Source organism: Gossypium raimondii, chromosome 6 (genome assembly GCF_025698545.1).
Source record: "Gossypium raimondii isolate GPD5lz chromosome 6, ASM2569854v1, whole genome shotgun sequence".
NCBI lineage: Eukaryota > Viridiplantae > Streptophyta > Magnoliopsida > Malvales > Malvaceae > Gossypium > Gossypium raimondii.
Window position 1 is genome coordinate 18,378,017 of NC_068570.1, and position 20,420 is coordinate 18,398,436.

Genomic DNA, 20,420 nt, shown 5'->3' on the forward strand with positions numbered 1-20,420 from the left:
GCTAGACCCAAGCAAAGAAAAAACGGGATTCTTATATATCTTTTTTTTAGGGTTTCTAGAAATTAAAATAAATATAATAATATTTTAAACCAAAAATTATAATTACATTAATTATAATATAATTTCGGTAAACCATATATTTATTTGAGCTTATATACTAACCAAATTCATGTTCTCATAATGCGTACAACAACCTTGTACATGATGTGTTCGATATTTGATTACCCAATTAAATTAATTCTATAATTAATTTAATTCAAGCGACAACCAAACACAATACCAACTATGTTTTATTCCGTTCATTTCAACTATAGGGTGTGACCCTGTAGGTTCCTGTAACGTTAGCAGTAATACTAGAACGATTCCAATGTTACAAACAATGAGTGGCATCTAGCAATGCATCATTGCTACCTAAGTCACAAGAAATCATGATTCGATATAACCTTTTTATGATTAACCTTTTATGCAATAATCCTTAAGTCCTTTATCTCTGGATTGGACACAAGTCATGGAATAGTCACACTTGCATAGTCCATTCCATGTTCCTTGATATCTTAAGTAGACTACGATATACAAATAAGTATGACATCTCATATCAACTTATTTAAGCATGGCCATGCATTTCTAGTCTCACTCAATCAAGTGGCCTAAGATATTACTCCCATTTGTAGGAAGGGCTTATCCTATCTCGATCAACCATATCCCTCTACATAGATCGTGGTATATTCAACATCAGCCTTTATAGAACAACCAGTTACGGTGTACGTTTGACTGTATCAAAATATACAACTCACGATGTTGGGATTATGATGATCTCAAGTCTGAGGATCATATACATATTAATCACTATGAGTAATGTTGTGACAATTACATAATAATCCAAGAAACATACTCATAACGGGTCAGTCCAATATGTTGTTCTCTAACACACATATTCATGCATCGATTCTGACATTTCATATCAATGACAACTCTTTATCATCAACCAACTACATGTTAGTCTTAATGTATTATCGTTGTCCTATCCAACAATAATACTTGACTAAGGAACTTTTAAGAATAATCATATTATTCTTAGGACATTATTATAAAACAGTTTATTTATACACACAGAAAAGAAACTGAAATAATAATGGTAACGCCTTATATTAATAAACATGATAAATCAAGTATGTTATTACAACCATCTCATGATTAATCTTTGGGCATACTCTAACAATCTCCCACTAGCACTAAGACTAATCACTTATATATCTAATACCAAGCGACTTAGTGTGACGCTCACGCTTCTGCTGTGTCAGAGGCTTGGTCAGGGGATCAGCAATGTTATCATCTATAGGTACTCTGCATATCTCTACATCCCCTCAATCGATAATCTCTCGAATAAGATGGTAGCGCCTAAGTATATATTTGGATCGCTGGTGAAATCTAGGTTCTTTAGCTTGTGCAATGGCTCCATTGTTATCACATCGGAGTTCTATAGCATCTGATATGCTAGGCACAACCCCTAGTTCAGTAATGAACTTTTTGATCCAAACCTCTTCTTTTGCTGCCTCACTGGCTGCTATATACTCGGCCTCTGTTGTAGAATCGGCTACTGTACTTTGCTTTGAACTCTTCCAGCTCACAACACCACCATTAAGGCAAAACACAAAACTGATTGTGATCGAGAATCATCCTTATCGGTTTGGAAGCTGGCATCAGTGTAAACTTTTACACTTAACTCTTCATCACCTCCATATATTAGGAAAGTATCCTTAGTTCTTCTCAAGTACTTAAGGATATTCTTGACTGTGGTCCAGTGACCTTCACCTGGATCTACTTGGTATCTGCTCGTCATACTTAAGGCATTTGAGACATCTGGACGGGTATATAACATGGCATACATGATAGATCCAATAGCGGAAGCATATGGAATTTTACTCATGCGTTCTCTCTCTTGTGGAGTTGAAGGACACATTTCCTTCGAGAGTGAAATACCATGTCTCATAGGTAGGAATCCTCTTTTAGATTCTTCCATACTGAACATTTTCAGTACTTTATCTATGTATGTACTTTGGCTTAGACCTAGTAGTCGTCTTGATCTATCTCTATAGATCTTTACTCCTAAGATGTAAGTGGCTTCGCCCAGGTCCTTCATAGAAAAACAACTTCCTAACCAAGTCTTAATAGACTGCAAGGTAGGTATGTCATTTCCTATGATAAGTATGTTATCCACATACAGTACCAAGAATGTTATAGTGCTCCCACTAACTTTCTTGTAAACACATAGCTCATCTTCATTTTTGATAAAACCAAACTCTTTGATTGCATCATTAAAACGAAGATTCCAACTTCGAGAAGCTTGCTTTAATCCATAAATGGATCTTTGTAGCTTAAATACCTTTCTAGCATTTTTTGGATTGACAAAACCTTCAGGATGTGTCATGTACACATCCTCTTCAAGTTTCCCGTTAAGGAAAGCTGTTTTGACGTCCATCTGCCAAATTTCATAGTCATGAAATGCAGCTATAGCGAGCAAGATCCTGATGGATTTAAACATAGCTACAGGAGAAAAGGTTTCATCATAGTCAACACCATTAACTTGGCGAAAACCTTTAGTGACTAATCCTCCTTTGTATGTTTTTACATTACCATCCATGTCGGTCTTCTTTTTGAAAACCCACTTTCACTCTATGGGTTTAACCCCTTCGAGTGGGTCAACCAAAGTCCATACTTGGTTTTCATACATGGAATCCATCTCAGATCTCATGGCTTCAAGCCATTTCTCAGAGTCTGGGCTCGTCACCGCTTCTTGATAAGTCCTAGGCTCATCTTGATCTATAAGTAGAACGTCACCATGCGTTGTAATGAGAAATCCATATCTCTCAGGTGCTTGGCGTTCTCTTAAAGATCTACGTGGTGGTTGTGTTTCTACAGAAATTACTTGTTCCTCAATCCCTTGTGGAACTTGCTGCTGTTCTATCTCTGGTTCAGTGGTATTTTGTGATTCTCGAAGTTCATCAAGTTCAATCTTTTTCCCATTTCCTTTTCTAGAAACAAATTCTCTCTCTAGGAAGACACCAGTCCGAGCAACAAGTATTTTGTTCTCAGTGGGATTAAAGAAATAATATCCTTTGGTTTCTTTTGGGTACCCCACAAAAACACATTTTTCAGATTTGGGTTCAAGCTTAGTAGACGTCTGACGTTTAACATAAGCTTAACCCCAAATTTTCATAAAAGACATACTGGGACGTTTCCCAGCCTACATTTCATATGGCGTCTTTTGAACCGATTTAGATGGAACACGATTTAGTGTGAAAGCAGCTATCTCAAGTGCATGTCCCCAAAAAGAAGGTCACTATGTTACTGATGAAATTGAATGCTTGATATGTGAACGTTATAATGATGGCATGTAAACTATGTTACTGAAAAAAAATGTATGAAATGTGCATTTGATTGAAATATTGTATGACGTATCGCATGTGCATGGGGTGGGATATTGTGGTTGATGGAGGAGTTCAGTGGAGTAATGGCAGCATATTAAGTCTGCATTTATATGTAGTCAGTGCACTGCACTGAGAGTATTGTGGAGACTAGCGATTTTATCGCATTTTATGTTAAATGGTAGAATATTTGCACTATGTTTATATGGTGGTTTAACCACAACGAGTTTTGCTCGCACTGTTTGGAGTTTGGTAGACGAGCTATGTGGAACTCGTGGTGTGTAGCGGATGGTTGGTGTAGGAAATTATTTTCGCATTATGTTACGTTCATGATTCATTCTAATGTGATATTGTTTCTATGATTATGTTACATGGATTCTTGTGTGATTGATCTTAATCGTATGTTAAATGTACTTATTGATTATACTCACACTAAGCTAGTTAGCTCACCCCATAATTAGTAACCTTCTCAAGTAATGATCGAGACTAGGGTCAGACATGGCATGCAGACGTACGACGAACTTCAGACTTAGTTTATATCTTATTTAAAGTTCCCTAAATTCATTTGGTTTTTGGATTGTAAAGCTATTTAAACTATGATTTGGGTTTATTTCTGTTTTGGGGTTTTTCATGCATGCATAATTTACATACTTTAAATTGATTTATAAGTATATTCTGAAATTTGACTGAACATGTTACTTGGCTTAGTAAATAATTGAATTTTTAATCGGTTTTCCGCTGCAACTAAATTTAATAGGGTTTTTCAAAAACAATGACGAGCAATGTGTTTTTCTTAAAGCCACACCAATATTACTAACTTGACTTAATAAAAGTTGAATTTATTAAATGAATGTTTTATCAAAATAACAAAGGTACCCACGATTTTATTTTAAAAAGAACGTCATTGAGGTTTTCAACCAACTATAGGGTAGATTCATAGTTTAGGTGTCTAATGTGACCTACACGATTCGACCATAATATCTAAACCGAGTTTGGGAGGTTACATTTAATCACCTAATCTTGGTCTTTTCTTTTCTTTTCTTTTCTTTTTATCTTTTGTTTTGGAGACTTGTTGACATTTTAGAGACCATAAGAGAATTGTGTGTTCACACTAGAATCAAACACTCATTGAAGTAGGCGGTGGAAAGTAAAGATAAAATGGATAATCCCACCCAGCCATGGAAGCAAAGTCAGTGACCAACCCAAAAACTTCCAACATAGAAAGAGACAAAGCCCATAATCGTGTTCGCGGTACAGCAAAGAGCAAACTCAGCCCAATATATAAGTTCACACTATAGCCAGATTGCACATCAGCACCTTTAGTCAATGGTGAAAGGTTTTACTTCACCCTATAAATGGAAACAAATATAAAAGCAGACGCAAGAAATGGAAAAAGTAAAGCATAACATTATTAGCGTTTTCTCTTATAAAATAATTATTCCCATGATTTACAGATATTGATAATGACTTCAACTCAACTAATAAAAGAATTGACAATAATCTCCTTTTTATCTTCTCTCTCTACTTCCCTTCTCTATCTACATCCCTAGTAATGCTCATAAACACCCTTACATAATATATTATATTATTATAAACAAAAAAAGAAGAAGAAGGTGATCTTGCCCTTTCTCTGTCATCTTCTCTTGGACTTCCTAAGAAATCCGGGTTTTAATCGGTTTCAACTTCAAGCCCATGCTTTCCGGTGAAAGAAGCTCCGGGGAGATGCAAGTTGGACTCAATGGGCTTCTCCGGCTAACACTTAGAGTCGACCTGTATAAGCCAAATCCCATAAGAAAGTACTCCAGTGGTATCAACATTGCATGAGGCTGCTCCTCAGTTACTATTGATCCACATGCCTGAACCTGTAGGTTTCTCGCATTTCGAGGTAGTTACTTCGATAAACATATGGTTTTTGAAAGCTCAATGTAAGAAGACATGATACCGAGTTAAACAACAGACTGTTTTGATTGCATACCTCCACTAAGGCACTATATCTTCTATCTAATTTTGATGTCATGTGGAGAGCCTCGGAATGGAAAGGAGAATTCTCCCCGACAAATATTAGTGATCGGCAATGCAGTTTCCTTAATCCTTCGCTAAGGTCACGTCTCCTGAAAGATGTAGAATATGACTTTTAAGCCAACTATGTGAAATCTGTTTAAAGAGAACATTCAAAATAAAACCTGGTCGACGTATCAATCATGGAGACATGCTTACCCATTCATTGCTTCGAGGAATTGCTGAACATTTATACTCTGCCTTTCATCTAGCAACTGCAGGGAAAGAACATGATTCAAGTAAGAAAAGCGCCGTGAGACTACATAATCATGCTTCATTATAAGTCACTCGAGTACATAAGGGGCAAATGCAAGGAGCTGAAGAACTAACTCTTCTGCATGCTTGAACTATATCTGATTCGGATTCTTCAACACTACCTCGAACTTCCTGCCATTATGACTCAGAACATCGTAACTAAACTGGTCCAACTCTAGACACAGCAATAAATGGCATAGATTTTTGAATCAGAAAAATACCTGGCTGAAGTACCGCTTAAGCAATAACTCCTTCACCACTCCACACATGCCATAGAAATAAAGTAAGTTTGACATCACCTGAAATAATACGACAATTCATCAAAGCACATAGTCATTGGACCCTTAAGAGAAAAGTAAAAAGGCGCAGAAAAAGACCTTATTTAACAACCATTCTGTCCATGAGGGCGCTCTGCATAGTGGAGAAACAAGTATTAACCCGAGGACACGCTGCCTGTATTTCATCTATTAAGACAAAATGCACAAGAATTAGTTCCGAGAATACAAACTTAGGTTTTTTATATTTATTTGGATTAAAAATGAAATTGTATACTATGCCAAGGTAGTCGACTGACAGCAAATAGAGTAAGAACGTATGCTCCAGCTGTAACCCCCATACACATTACAGCGCCAAGCCTACAGTTAAAACCGAAAAAGAATGAAAGAGTTGAAGGATAAGGAATATAAGCTTGCTTGCCTATATTATTTTATATATAAATAACTAATGATAAAACATATTAAAGAAAACAATAACTTAAGAAATTGTATAATGCTAGCAGGTGTATCAATTTATATCATTTTCAGACAACCTACTACAATTACCGGCCATCATGACAAATAAAATGTGCCAAAGAATGTCTAGAGCAGTAGAGATTACAGTAAAGTAAATTTTTAATCAACTGATTACCCAAAAAAGTTGAGAACCTCAAGAACCTGATCTGCCAAGTCATCAACAGAAGGCATAAGGTCATCAGAACCGATTGGGGCAGCTCCTACCTGCAATAGTTCTTGAAAAAATTCCGTATAAGAAAGATGTGACTATAGGACTCGACCAAAAATAAAAAGGATGATTGAGATACAAATATATATGAGACTAAAACATGCACAGAACGGACCTCATGCCCTGGAGGACTTATATGATATATGCAAAAATTGTGGAGGAGAAAGGAATTAACTTCTGGAGAAAAGAACAAGCCTTGAAAACAGGAGATATCTGCAGAATGTTATATAATTATAAGTTACCATTAGAAACCGAAAGAATCATGGATGAAAGGGTCTTGGCCATTGCGGAAATCTTGCAAATAACGTTACAAACTTCATAAACATTAAACTAACATGTAAAACTCTGGCTCAATTGAAAGCATTACAGCCTCAAAGTCTCATGCATTATGAAAACACAAATTAGGAGAAAAATCATTATTCTAAGATTAAAAATTAAAAACAAACTGGGGGTGACCATTGTTAGCCAAATCTGTTAACAAAAATCAATTCCATGGGCTCTGAAACACATATTTTGTCAAATGGAGTCAAGTATAAGGAAATAAAACATTACAGCAAGCTTTTCTGCATTACTTACGATTTAGAGCTAAATCAGGATAGGTAACAAGAGCCGGCTTATCCTGGTCTCCAAATACTGCAACGGAAACCATTCCGCAGCGAGTTTTAACAAGGTACTCCTGCAGATTGATTTTACAATACATAGTTATTCATTCAGCAAACCTTTCTGGAAAGCAATCAAAGGAATCAAAATAAATTGCTACCATCAAAGATATTTTATATATGATCTAGCTAGTTAAAGAGCCTAATTGACTTGGGTTTCTTTTACTTAAAAAAAAATGAAATTGTTGGAAGCATAGCTCAAGTTAAGTATATTCTAACTAGATAAAGTAAGCATGTGCAGCAGAACCTTTTTAAGAGACCTAAAATATTTTCTTCTTTTAAGCATATTCAGCATCATCCAAATTCCTAATTTGACAAAAACATGGATATATAACTAACGGAATTACTAGCACATGAGGCAACTTATTATTAAAAAAAAAAAAAAAGGCATTTATAAGTTTCAGAACATCATTGGATTTAGTTTACTAATGTAATTTATCAGAAGCAAAAAGGAATGAATTGCTTTATAGCTGAAATATATAGGAATAAACTAATGGAAAAAAATGCAGCTTAGTTAAAAGGAAAAGTATAATGGTGCATTAAACTTTATCATGAAAAGCACATACTTGATCGTTTTCCATTTATTTTACTCTTCCATTCCCACGTTTTCCCTGTAACCAAACAAGAAGATAAATAGAAATGCGGGTTACCTTGGCACCAAGAGAGATCGTTTCCATATCAATGGAAATTGAATCACTAGAATCTGCCATTTTCCCTCACTTTCTCTCTTCGTTAGAATTGGCTTCCATGCCTTATATACCACCAAATCTTTCTCTCCCTTTTCAAATTTCTTCTATATATTAAATTCAAAATTAAAATCTATTTTAAAAATGGTTTATTTGTCAACACAGAAGCGAACCTTTGACCTGGATGTCAGGTCTATTTAACCCCAGTTAAGAGGCCGACAGTTTATTCAAATTTACATTACTACCCTTCTAATTTCCTTTTTCCTATTCACTCATTAGCTAATTATATATTTTTAGTAAATTTATTAGACTGTTTTATTTTCAATATAATTTATTAGAACTAACCTTTGATTCCATATTATCTGTATTTTTATATAAATTTTAAAACTACTTTTGAGTTTATCCATTTCTCATTAATATTTAATTTTTACACATATTATTTTGGCAAGGTCTGAGGCATCACTGGGGAAAATTCAGAATAAAAAAATAAATTTAAATTATAAATTTTAAAAATAATTTATTTTATTATTATATTAATTTAATACCTTTATAATTTTGAAGCGATGAAATTACAATATCATAATTGTTAAGGCCAATGCACCGATATAAGTCAAATGAAGTCAAAATTAATTATTGTCAATTATATGAGATAAAATTGTTGAATCTTCCTAAGTCAAGTCTTAATACTAAGATCATTATTTTTCTTTTCTTTTAATTTTTTCTATGAATATATAAAACGCGAAATTCCCTTTAATTTAATTTAACATAATTAATTGATATGTAAAATTATTATTTACTTTTATTCGTGCAATGCACAGATTAATTATTATAATAATTTAAATATATTATATTTATTTGTTAAAATACTTAATGGGTTTTAAAAGTTGTAAACGTCTCGAGTTTTCTTACCCGTTCGAGCTCAAGAATAGTAGCAAAAGTTTATAAAACTTAAAAATTACCAAATACACAAGTATTTACTAGATGACCTTATAATATAATATGATATATATATATATATATATAATGTGATTCTAATTATGTGTTCAAATAATAATAAAATTCATAACATTATTTTAATGATATTGACATTATAAAAATATGAAATTAAATTAGAGATATTAAATCCTAAATTTCATGCCATTATTAGATTTATAATAGAGATATGAGTTTATTATTTTGGGAATAAGAAATCAACTTTGGAGAAAAATGATGAAATACAAAAAAGAAAAAAAAGGAGAGATGAAATGTCGGGTGTGATTCAACGGTTGAGACATCAAAGATAAAAAAGACCTATCGTATTCGCATGCAAGTGGTTATTGCGACGTCGTTTTTCACTCAAAGTTGGTATTTGTTATTCAATTTACAATAAATAAACTCACCGTCAGTCCCTCTTCTTACTAGAGTTGTTTATGGATCCGCCAGATTTAAATTTATATTTTTAAATGGGAGTGCTCAGTTAACCTGCTTGACTATTTCAGACTAATAAAAATTTAAAAATAATATTTAAATATTTTAGAATAAATTTAAGTAAATTTTTTATTTTCAAAGATATATTTAAAATCAAATTTCAATTCCACTCAATCCCATCCACAAGTACATCTAATTCATAAGATAATAATAAATAAAACGTGTTCTTTTTATTTTATATAGTTTCCACAAATAGAAAAAAAGAATAAATGGAACATTACTAAAACCATTTTATCACCACATTGTCATTATTATAATAATAATATAAGAAAACTAAAACAATTGGGCTCAATTTCAAGTTTCATCTAATTTCCTTTGTCAAATTTGTTAGAAGCAAATATTTTTTTAATTTATTTATTTTGTTTCCATTGTAAGTATGGTTTAAAAACATAAAATAATAATAATAATAATGTCAAATGCACCTTCATGATACAAACAAGCAACAAGTGTTGGAGCGATATTACTAGGAGCAATAGTCACAAACCCCAAACATAAATAATAAAATAGAAATAAACGATACAAAAAAATATTTTCATAATTTAAACGGTAAAATTGTTAATTGTTGGCAATATAAACAAGAGTGAAGTCAAAAACATTATTTTAAGGGGTAAAAGTGTAATTTTAATATTTTATTAACTTATAATTGTTATTTTTTTTAGAATGATTTCAAAGTAATTTTATCATTTTTTAAGGGTTAAAGCTAGGGGTGAGCGTTCGATCAAATCGAGTTGAATCAAGTGAAAATTTTTTGAGTTAATCAAGTTGACGAGTCTTATTTTATCATATTAACTCGATTTGAAATATTTTTCGAATCGAGTCGAATGAAATTAAATTCGAGTCGAGTCGAATCGAATTGAGTGAAATTGTTCGAGTTAAATTAAAAAATTAAACATGTCAAATTAAAATCTTGTTATGATATAACTAATTTCATGTTAAAGCACATAAATTTGAAACCATATATATTTGAAAACTTTTTCAAAGCAAAATCATTAATTAACTTATTTAGGTCCCCAAAATTATTATTCTAGAATTTTTTTTATTTTTTAACTTTCTTTATATATTTTAGAATTTTTATAAAATATAAATTTTAGAATTTTTATAAATATTTTGTATTTTAAGATTTATTTTGAATTTTTTTTAATTTTTGTTGAGAGAGACCAATTTGCTCATTTTTAAACTTGACAGGGACCAAAAGAGTATTTACACCAATTTGTTATTCGAATTATTCGAATTGTAAAATTCAACTCGATTTGAACTCAAAACTCAAATTACTTATTCGAGTTGACTCGAATAATTTGAATAACACAATTCGATTAACTCAAAATTCATTTTTTTTTATTTTTTTGAATCAAATCGAGTTTTTCTCACTCCTAGTTAAAGCCACTACCTATCCCTTTAGATTTGCCTTAGATTATAAAGAGAAGTTTGACTCTTGTGCATTCCACCTTCGACATACCGGTTTAAACTTAATACTAATGGATCTTCATTAGGAGACTTTGGGACAAAATGTATGAGAGCCATTATAAAGAATCATGCTAGTGACTTAGTACTCGAAGCTTATCGACATATTCCAAAAGTCACTAGTGTTGAGGCTGAACTATGAGCTTTGAGAGATGGTTTATGCTTGGTTAGGGATTTGAGTATTACCCATCTAGAGGTTGAAGTGGATGTCACTACTATTATGCATTTTATGACTTCTGATAGTCTGTAATATTTATTTATCATCTTTGATTGCTAAGTGCAAGATGCTCCTCCACGGTATGGCTTTTAAGTCACTTAAGCATATCTTTCGAGAAGGAAATAAATGTCTTGATGCGCTAGCACGACTCAGAAGCAACTTTCAAGTTGACACTTTTACTACTGAAGTCCCTTCAGGCGTTAAGTTATTTTGGTTGTTTAAAACCCCACCTAGTTGTTTAATTTATGTATTATCAAATGACAAGCATGATTGTGCTTTGTATCGAACAATATTTTAACTTGTTTTAATGGTTATTAGTTCCTTTTTAGACAAAAGAAAAGTATTTTTTTGGTACATCATCAAGGAAGAACATTTATGGCCAGGAGAAGCTAATGAAAGTCTTCAAAGCACATGTTTCCCACTTTGTTATTTCTTTTCTTAAAATGTGATTGTCCTCTAGTAGTTGACCAATGGTGACAAATTGGAAGAGGTTTTGGACATCTTTAAATGTTAGTTTAAGTTTCCACCCTACTTGGTCCATTTCTAGTCTTTATTCAGCAGGCTACAAGAAGAAATATTGTGAGACTTGAAGGACAAAATAATAATGCGAAGGGAAATCTAACCTAAAGTTTGCTGGCAAACATGAAGCTTCCTTTTGTGAGATTTGAGGGACAAAACAATGGTTTCTCCTCCAATCATATCCTTTTGTTGATTTTTAATAATGCATAATGATAAAGACCAATGGAAGAAGTGATCACCAAGGATGAGAGCAGGTTGATTCCTTGAATGAAAAGTCTGAGAAAAATGAAAAGGATAGGCAATGAAAATCAAAAGGTAAAGATTAGATATTCTTGTAATGGCCCCTATGGGAAATGGATTAGAACCTCGAAAGATGAGTTCCTTTCTTTGTTTTTAATATAATCCAAAGGGCTGAAGCAATGTAGATTTCTTGAATCTTGAAAGCTTATACAATTTCACTGGAGTCATTGTAGAATCCAAATAAAGATGGATGAGTTGGTGAGAGAGTCGGAGCAGCGTACAATAGGGCAACCAAACCGAACCAAACTAGAAAAGCTACAATATGAAAAGAGATGCTTAGGGGTTTCTTTATATTCTTTTTATAGCAAAAAAAAAATATTATCATTGGTGGAGAGCCTTATTGAAAGGAGGTATTTAGTGAGGAGGCAATTATTGCAAATCTTCCATAGGAAAATAATGATTTTGAAATGGATTTTAACCCACCAAAGATTAGATCAGACAAGTTGTTGAGCTTGATTGACAGAGGTATGAGAACCCCTCTAGAAAAGAAGGGAATACAAATTTTTAACCATGAAGACCTCATTGTAATCGAATTTCCCCACTAATTTGTTATCTCCTCCCTAATCGCACCATGGCGTACGAATGCCAAGTAGAAAACTGGCACGAAATATCATAAATTAAAGTGGCTTGACCATAAGTGTGACAGGTCAGTTGTAATATTTTTATGTGTGACAATGGAACACTTCGAATTTTCCAAGGACTGAACCCAAGAGAGATCAGACAATAAGGTGACTAACAATAATAACGCATGCAACTAAGAAGTCTAGCTAGCTAATCACTAACCATTATATTAATTAAAGATTAATTACACTAAACTACACCTAGGAGGACTAAATTGAATAACAAGCAAAAGTGCACAAATATCAATTCAATGAGATAAAAGGTTTGATTGGTATCCATGTTGCTAATTAATTCTTGGATTGGGGATCTAAATTGCTTAAACTCCTTATTGGTCCAATTTTACCTTTCAATCACCATTACACTAATTAGACGGTTTAGTATGGTTTATCTCTCAACCTCACTAAACTAAATCGAGATAGTCAAATTGGTTCACAGTAGGCTTTCCTCTCGGTCTCACCTATCTAAATATTCACCTAAAGGTGTCAATTATAGGTTTTGAAGTCTATTCAATTAAGCCCAATTTTTATGATTTAGTCATTGATCCAAAAACTAACCATGCAACATTTCAATCAACCAACCACCATAAGATTTAGTACTTGTTCATCATCAACATACAAATATCAGCCAAGTTCATGCTTAAATAACTTATCAAAGAAAACATAAAAATGCGAAGTTGAAAAGTTTTTAGGGACTCTTGGAGGAGTTTTTGTTGAAGATGATAGCAACACTAAAAGTGAGGAAAGCACAACCAAAGTTGAGATTTTTACACTTTTGAAAGTTCACAAAGAGAATCTATTGAATACTTTAAAGAAAAATCAAAATAACAATGTAAAGTCTTGTATTTAGTTGTAAGAAAGTTAAAGTTACAATAAAAATGAAAAATTAATAAGTACTAACTAACTAAGCTAAGAAAAGAAAAACGAAAAACCTAAAAATGGTGAAAGGAATAAAAGAGAAAACTAAAAAGATGGTAAATGAGGCTATTTTGTGTTTGGCAACAAGGATGTCGTTAATACAGTCAAGTTTACAACCCAAAAATTTGACAAAAATTCCCTTGGAGTGTGTGAGTTGACTTGAGTTGGTGTTGGATACCAAATTTCCCTTATAGTATTTTTCACCCCGTTAGGCTTCAATGTCATGACACCCAGGGGCGGATCTAGGGGGGATGACAGGGCCCCCCGCCCCCCTGAAATGGAAAATTTTTCATTTAGGCCCTTTATAAATTATAAAATTAGTAATTAGTAATGGTAAAATTACATTTTAACCCCCAAAAATGTTAAAATTTTGATTTAATCCTCTAAAAATTATGAAGATATAAGCTATTAAAATTGTGAAATTGTATCTTTACTATTATAATATATATATAATTTAATTCTAATCCCTTAAAAAATTCTAACTTCTCCCTTGCCCCCTAAGTCGTATTTCTAGATCCGCCACTGGCGACATCCAAGCTTTGGTGTCGCAATATCCTCGACTGTAGGCACAATCTTGGCTTGGGGGTTCTCAATGTTGCAACATCCTCAACAATGACCCTAGGCTTCAACCATCAGCTTGGAGTTGAGGCATTGGGGTTCAGTGTCGCGACATAGCACATCTAGTGTTGCGACATCCTTGGTAGATTGTTCCAGGTTGGTTTTTCGTTAAAGTTTTGCTCCCCTGAAGTGATGGAAGGTCGGTGTCACAACACACATGTATCAATGTCGCGACATCCACAGCAATTCTTCTTCAAATTGAAAATTTACACAATTCCTCCAAAACTTTACTATAGTATAGATATATTAAATATCACCATTTACCCTCTTTCAAACATGCTTGGCCTTTGTCTAGTCATCTTCTTCATGTGAGTTCTTCTCATTTTTCTTCTCCATTGTCATTATAATTTATTTGGTACACATAGTGAAAATTTTTAGAGTAAACTACACTACAGGTCACCCAACTATAGTCCTTTTTCTTTTTTTCTCGCCCAATTATTGCTCTTTTTCTTATTTTTTTTCACTTGATTATCAATTTTTAAATTTGGTCTCCCAACTAATTGAGATTATTTTTTTGTCCATTTTCATTAACTGTCTTTAGATCTCTTACGGGAGGATGACGTGATAGTTAAAACATTGGTATATTAATAAATTTAGCCCTTAACTTTTATATATTATATCGATTTAGTCATAATTTTAAAAAATCAACCTTCAAATTTTACAAATAATCTCAATTTGATCCTTCAAATTTACCTTCTTTCCCCACCATCACTACCATCATTGCCTCCACCTCCACCTTTCTCCAAATTTTCTTTTCCCTTTTTTCTTTGATTTTTTATAGATAAAATCGACCCTTTAATGAATTTTATCAAATTCTAAGGTTTGGACGAAATGCATCAATATGATTTTTTTTTTTGCTTCGTTATTTTTAAAGTTGTCGCTTTTATATAAGAGAGAAGAAAAACGGACTGCAATTTATTGGACTTCCAGATTTTCATAATTTGTTTATTTCAGAGTATATAATTTTGATTGTGCAATTTAACGGGGCATTAAATATTTATGACTATATTTATATATTTACTAGCTCTGATTATCTGCTGTGAGTTTGAATTAATGATTAATTTGAGTTAAAATGGAAATTGGAACTTTAAACTTTGAGTTTTATGCTTAAAACTGATTTTGAATTTGTAAATTTTGTGTCTATAATTTTGAAACTTAATTGCATTAAAAGATTTTTTTCTTATGAATTTTGGTTTTTTTTTTGTGGTAAAGTTCAAATTTGCATCATTTAGATGTTAGAATGATTGAGAATTGGAGCTTGAGATGAATTTATTGGAGCCCTTTTTTTTTAATGAAATTAAGGATTTTAAATGGTTGGCACCAATTTCTTTGTTCAATTCGGTATTTTTTTGTTGTTTGTAAAAATTTAATGAATATGCACGAAAGTGTTGGATCTTTTTCGAATTTCAATTGTTGATATTTTCGTTTATTGTGGGGGAATTTCAGGAATTTGTTGATAGGTGCCCCTAAGTAGAAGAAGAAGAAGAAGCTGATGTAACATCCTCAAAAACCCCTTAGTCGTAAATAATATGAGATAAAATCTTATCAAAATAAGGTATAAGATCAAAGAAAATGAAAGTTGCAATATATCAAAAGAGAGTTAAATCAAGAAGCATGATATGATGTATTAAGGAAGTGAAAAAATTGTAAATATGCAAAAGTCCTATGGCACAAGTATAAATGTAATATCCCTAAAATTGATCTATAATAAAAGTAGTAATAATGTTGAATAATGTATAATTAATTTTTGGTAAAATGAGAAAATGATATAAAGATGATAAAAGAAAATATTGAGGAGTATAATAATAATAATAATTAAGAAGTAGGTTTTAGTATATTGATTTAAAGTAAGGGCTAAATCGTAAATATGTGAATTTTTTTTGGCTTAAGTGTAAATATTCAAAATTTAGGGGATCGAAGTGGAAAAATAAGAAAGTTGAAGGACCAGAAGTGAAAATAACCCAATTTACTAAGATATGGAATTGGCATGTAGGGACCAAATTAAATAGGTGAAGAATTATGGGGGACTAAATCGTAATTTTATCAAATTAAGTGATGATTCAATGATGAAATTTTGAAAGATCATAAAAGGTAAAATGGCCAATTAGCAAGAGGGAGAATTCTAGAATGTAACGATGATGTTGATGATATTTTGGTGATATTTTTAATTAATTAGTTAGTTAAATATTATTTTATTAATATTTTACTTGATATTTATTATTATAGTATAAAAGAAAGGAAGGAAGAAGGAAATTTATCATCCTTCCAACATGAGTGAAAGGGTAATAAAGGAAGTTTTCTTTTCTTTACAATTTAGCCTTTTGCCATGAAAACCTACCTTTTACCCAAAATTTTTAAAAATTCCTTAGATATTAAAGAGATAAGGTGAAGTAAGATTCTAGAGAATATGTTCATCAATTTAGAAGTAAGAAAATAGTAGATGAAAGTGAAGAAAAGAGAAGAAAAAGGAAAGAAAGTGGTGAAAATGAGAAATGCATGGAAATGAAGAAGAAATGAAGAAATTCTTGACAAATGAGGTAAGTTTCATACTAAACCTACTTGTATTTCAATAGATTGAGTTAAAGATGTTTTGAGTGAGATGTATTAAACATGTACTTAATCTAAATACTAGAAATAGAAAGTATTTGATGAAGAATAGAGACTTAAAACGATAAATTGGTAAAGAGAATGTAGACATAATTGACTAAATTGTAGAGTAAACAAAAGTATGACAATTATGTGAGATTGAATGAAAGATAGTGCAAAGAGCCATGGAAAGAAAATATTTTCATTAAAATAGTTTAGACAAGACAATAGTGACTTAATTTTGAAAATTCACCGAAATTATAGAAATTTAGTTAGAGATTTAATTAATATGGAATTAAAGCTTATTGAGTCTTGTTTCATATGGAAGAAACAGTGAAAAAATAGAATTTTATATTTTGAAATATATTAATTTTCATAAAACAAGGTCGGAGAGAATTCGGGTTCCCCTATTCTGACTTTAGAAAATCATCAAACATTGTAAAAAAATGATTAGGTGTTTAAATTTATATGTTTAAATTCTTAATGAGTCTATTTCAAGAGAAACAAACGAAAACATTACTCAAACCCCGTATTAAGAGATAATTAATTTTTAGTAAAGAAATGTCAAAGGTGTCAAGCAGCAGAACAGGGACAATTTTGAAGAATTTACTGTACTGATTGGCTAAATTATAAATTCTAAAATTTTTAGTGTAAAAATATATTTGAGTCTAGTTTAAAAAAATCAAGCCGATCTTAATTTTAAATTTCGTAGCTCAAGATATAAATAATTTAGTGACTATAACTCAAGTGGATGACTTGTTATGAACACATGAGTAAATAGTGGAATTATAGATAATGTTACATATAAGCATGTTATATACTAAAAGCTAAAGATTCTAATAAATATATACATAAAGGATGTGGAATGGAGAGGAGGAGGAGGAAAATATATGAATATATATAGTAGAAGAATTTGAAATGTTTGAAATGGTTGTAAGTGATGGAATGATTAATACATGTGAGTATGTTTAAACGAATTGATAAAATAATAAGTGAATAATTGTTAGTTGTGTGATATTGAATTCTTTGTTAAAATTTTATGAAGAATTAAATTAATTGGCACAATTTAGAGATAAATATGAAATATACATAAACCGGTACTTTTGAAAGTGCAAGTCCTCCAATGGTCTTATTTGTAAAACTTTAATATTTGTGTTAATTTTATAAACTTTGTTATCTTTGATTGAATATCATGCTTTTATGAGGACTAGAAATTAGAAATAGATGTAAGTGGATAATATGTAAAATGAAGTAGCGGTTATGACATTTGAATACGAATTTAGGTAATGATATAAAATAAATAAATAAAAATAAAGCGTGGAACTTATAAGAAAATGGAGACGACGTCATCACGACAAGTTCGCCATGTCATGACGTGAAAACCCTAACGTTGTGTCAATAATTCAAAAATTTTTATGAACTTTACAATTTGGCCTTTGATCAATTGTGGATGTTTTAATGAGCTTCTTTAACTCATAATTAGTTTTGTCGTAAATTCAATTATTACTAAAATGAGTTAATAATCTACATTAATTAAATAATATGATAAATTGATTTTAAATTTTTAGTAGTTGCTTCAGCAACGAATGTGACATCCTGGTGCCTTGACTCGACAATAGGGTCGGGCATGGGAGTGTTACATTTGGTGGTATCAGAGCTTAGGATTTCTAATTCTTGGGCTAAAAGTGAGTCTAAAAAAATACATGTTATATAGTAAAAATATAAAATAATGAAATGTGTATTTGAAATTAGAAAAGATAGTGAAATGGGACTTAAATTATTTTTACTAAATAATGATTTTAGCAATATTTGTATGAAATATAGATATGAGAAAAATAATAGAGTTTGGACTTGAGAAAGTAATGAATAAGTGAATGTAATAAACAAATATGACATGAGATGAAGCAACAAGAAGAAGGGACTAAATTGTAAAATTTGAAAACGATGTGATTAAAATAAGAGAAGTAAAATGTATAGAAACTTGATATGTGAAAGTAAATATGAAGAAAAAAATTTACTTGATACATGAAAGAGAATGAAATTGAAGTAATGGAATAATAAAATTTCACATATTTATGATTTAGCCCTTACTTTAAATCGGTATACTAAAACCTACTTCTTAATTATTATTATACTCCTCAATATTCTATTTTATCATCTTTATATCATTTTCTCATTTTACCGAAAAATCAATTATACATTATTCAATTTATTACTACTTTTATTATTTATCAATTTTAGGGATGTTACATTTATACTTGTGCCATAGAACTTTTTGCATATTTACAATTTAGTCACTTCCTTAATACATCATGTCATGCTTCTTGATTTAACTCTCTTTTGATATATTGCAAGTTTCAATTTCTTTGATCTTATACCTTATTTCACTAAGATTTTATCTCATATTATTTACAACCAATGGGATTTTGAGGATGTTATAGCTGCCCTCAAGCACGGAACCGACAAATGGCACAATATACTTTCAGAGGCCGAGTTTAGTTCTGAAATGTGGACTGGATCTCAAGGTTTGTAGTTGCGTCTCTGGGAGGATCATCACAATAAGAGTTTAGATGTTTTTATGGTTTAACAACCAGAGATTGTAGTGTTTAGATAGTGTCTCCATATCATCGTTAGCCATGGTTGATTAATGATTGGTTGAGGTAGGTAAATACTTAGAAAAAAGAAGTATTTTATGTATCACTTCTAAAAAAAAAGTTTAGATACCAAAATAAATAAAACGATATATTTTAGATGCAAATTTGTGAATTAAATATTTTTAATTTATGCATTTCATACAATATTAGTAACAACATGATAGTAATTAGTGATAAAGGCAGAAGCATGGACCAAACAGTGAACCTGCATATTAATAAGAAGATGTTCCTCAAGTGATGCCATATTGCTATGTATCTTTCTAGTCTTAGTTCAACATGTTGACATTGGACTCTTTACTATGTAACCTTCTAATGTTCATTTGAAACTTTCTAAAGCAGTCCACAATTTGAGACCCATGCATTACCTTGATAAGTAACTAAAGGCTCTATCTGAGTAAGGATACATTAAAAATTAAGGTTTTTTTTACCCAACTAATCCAAAAAAATAGATATTTACAAGAATAACCCAATTCTAAAAAACAATGACGGGAATACCTAAAAGTTACAGTGCATGATGGTGCCGACACCCCCATGACCGGCACCCAACTCAATCAATTGCCAATTATTACCTCATGATTGGATAGGGGACTAAAAAACAATTCTTTTGGTACTGGCAGTACAATGGCCGACACCTGTATGTATATTTTCGTGTACTTTTTCAAAAATATGGGTATTCTTTGGTCTAAAAAAGAAAATAATTTTTTATTAGGTTTTGGCATCCACGTGGCTGATACTACCCCAAAAATATTTTTTTTCGGTATTTTTTGGTGTCAGCACCCATGTCAAGTGATTTTTTTTGATCCCGTGTTTCTCGTGGTCAGCACCCAAGTAAAAAAAAAAAAAATTTGGTCCCGACTTTTTCTTTGTCAGCACCAATAGACTATATATACCAATCAAGGATGCACTTTGGGTTCTAATAAAACAAGGAGTGAGAAAAAAATTTTATTGAAATTGTCCTGCCAAAGAGAAAAAAAAATGGGG

General features: G+C 31.6%; 1 protein-coding gene across 3 annotated transcripts; it reads right to left on the reverse strand.

Annotated features, from left to right (window-relative positions):
• Nucleotides 1-4,812: 4,812 nt before the first annotated feature.
• On the reverse strand, nt 4,813-8,207 carry LOC105774500 (protein NDL1). Of its 3 annotated transcripts, none has more exons than XM_012597012.2 (11): nt 8,047-8,207; nt 7,314-7,413; nt 6,853-6,950; nt 6,645-6,733; nt 6,313-6,373; nt 6,116-6,202; nt 5,960-6,037; nt 5,814-5,870; nt 5,643-5,698; nt 5,401-5,536; nt 4,813-5,195 (listed from the first exon to the last, which is right to left on the reverse strand). In XM_012597012.2, the coding sequence occupies exons 1-11, from the start codon at nt 8,104-8,106 to the stop codon at nt 5,178-5,180; spliced, it is 840 nt and encodes a 279-aa protein (XP_012452466.1). In that variant the 5' UTR covers nt 8,107-8,207; the 3' UTR covers nt 4,813-5,177. The 3 variants fall into 3 exon arrangements, with proteins under 3 accessions (XP_012452466.1, XP_012452461.1, XP_012452462.1); XM_012597007.2 differs by having other exon boundaries at nt 4,813-5,287; XM_012597008.2 differs by having other exon boundaries at nt 4,813-5,287; nt 7,963-8,109.
• Nucleotides 8,208-20,420: the final 12,213 nt, after the last annotated feature.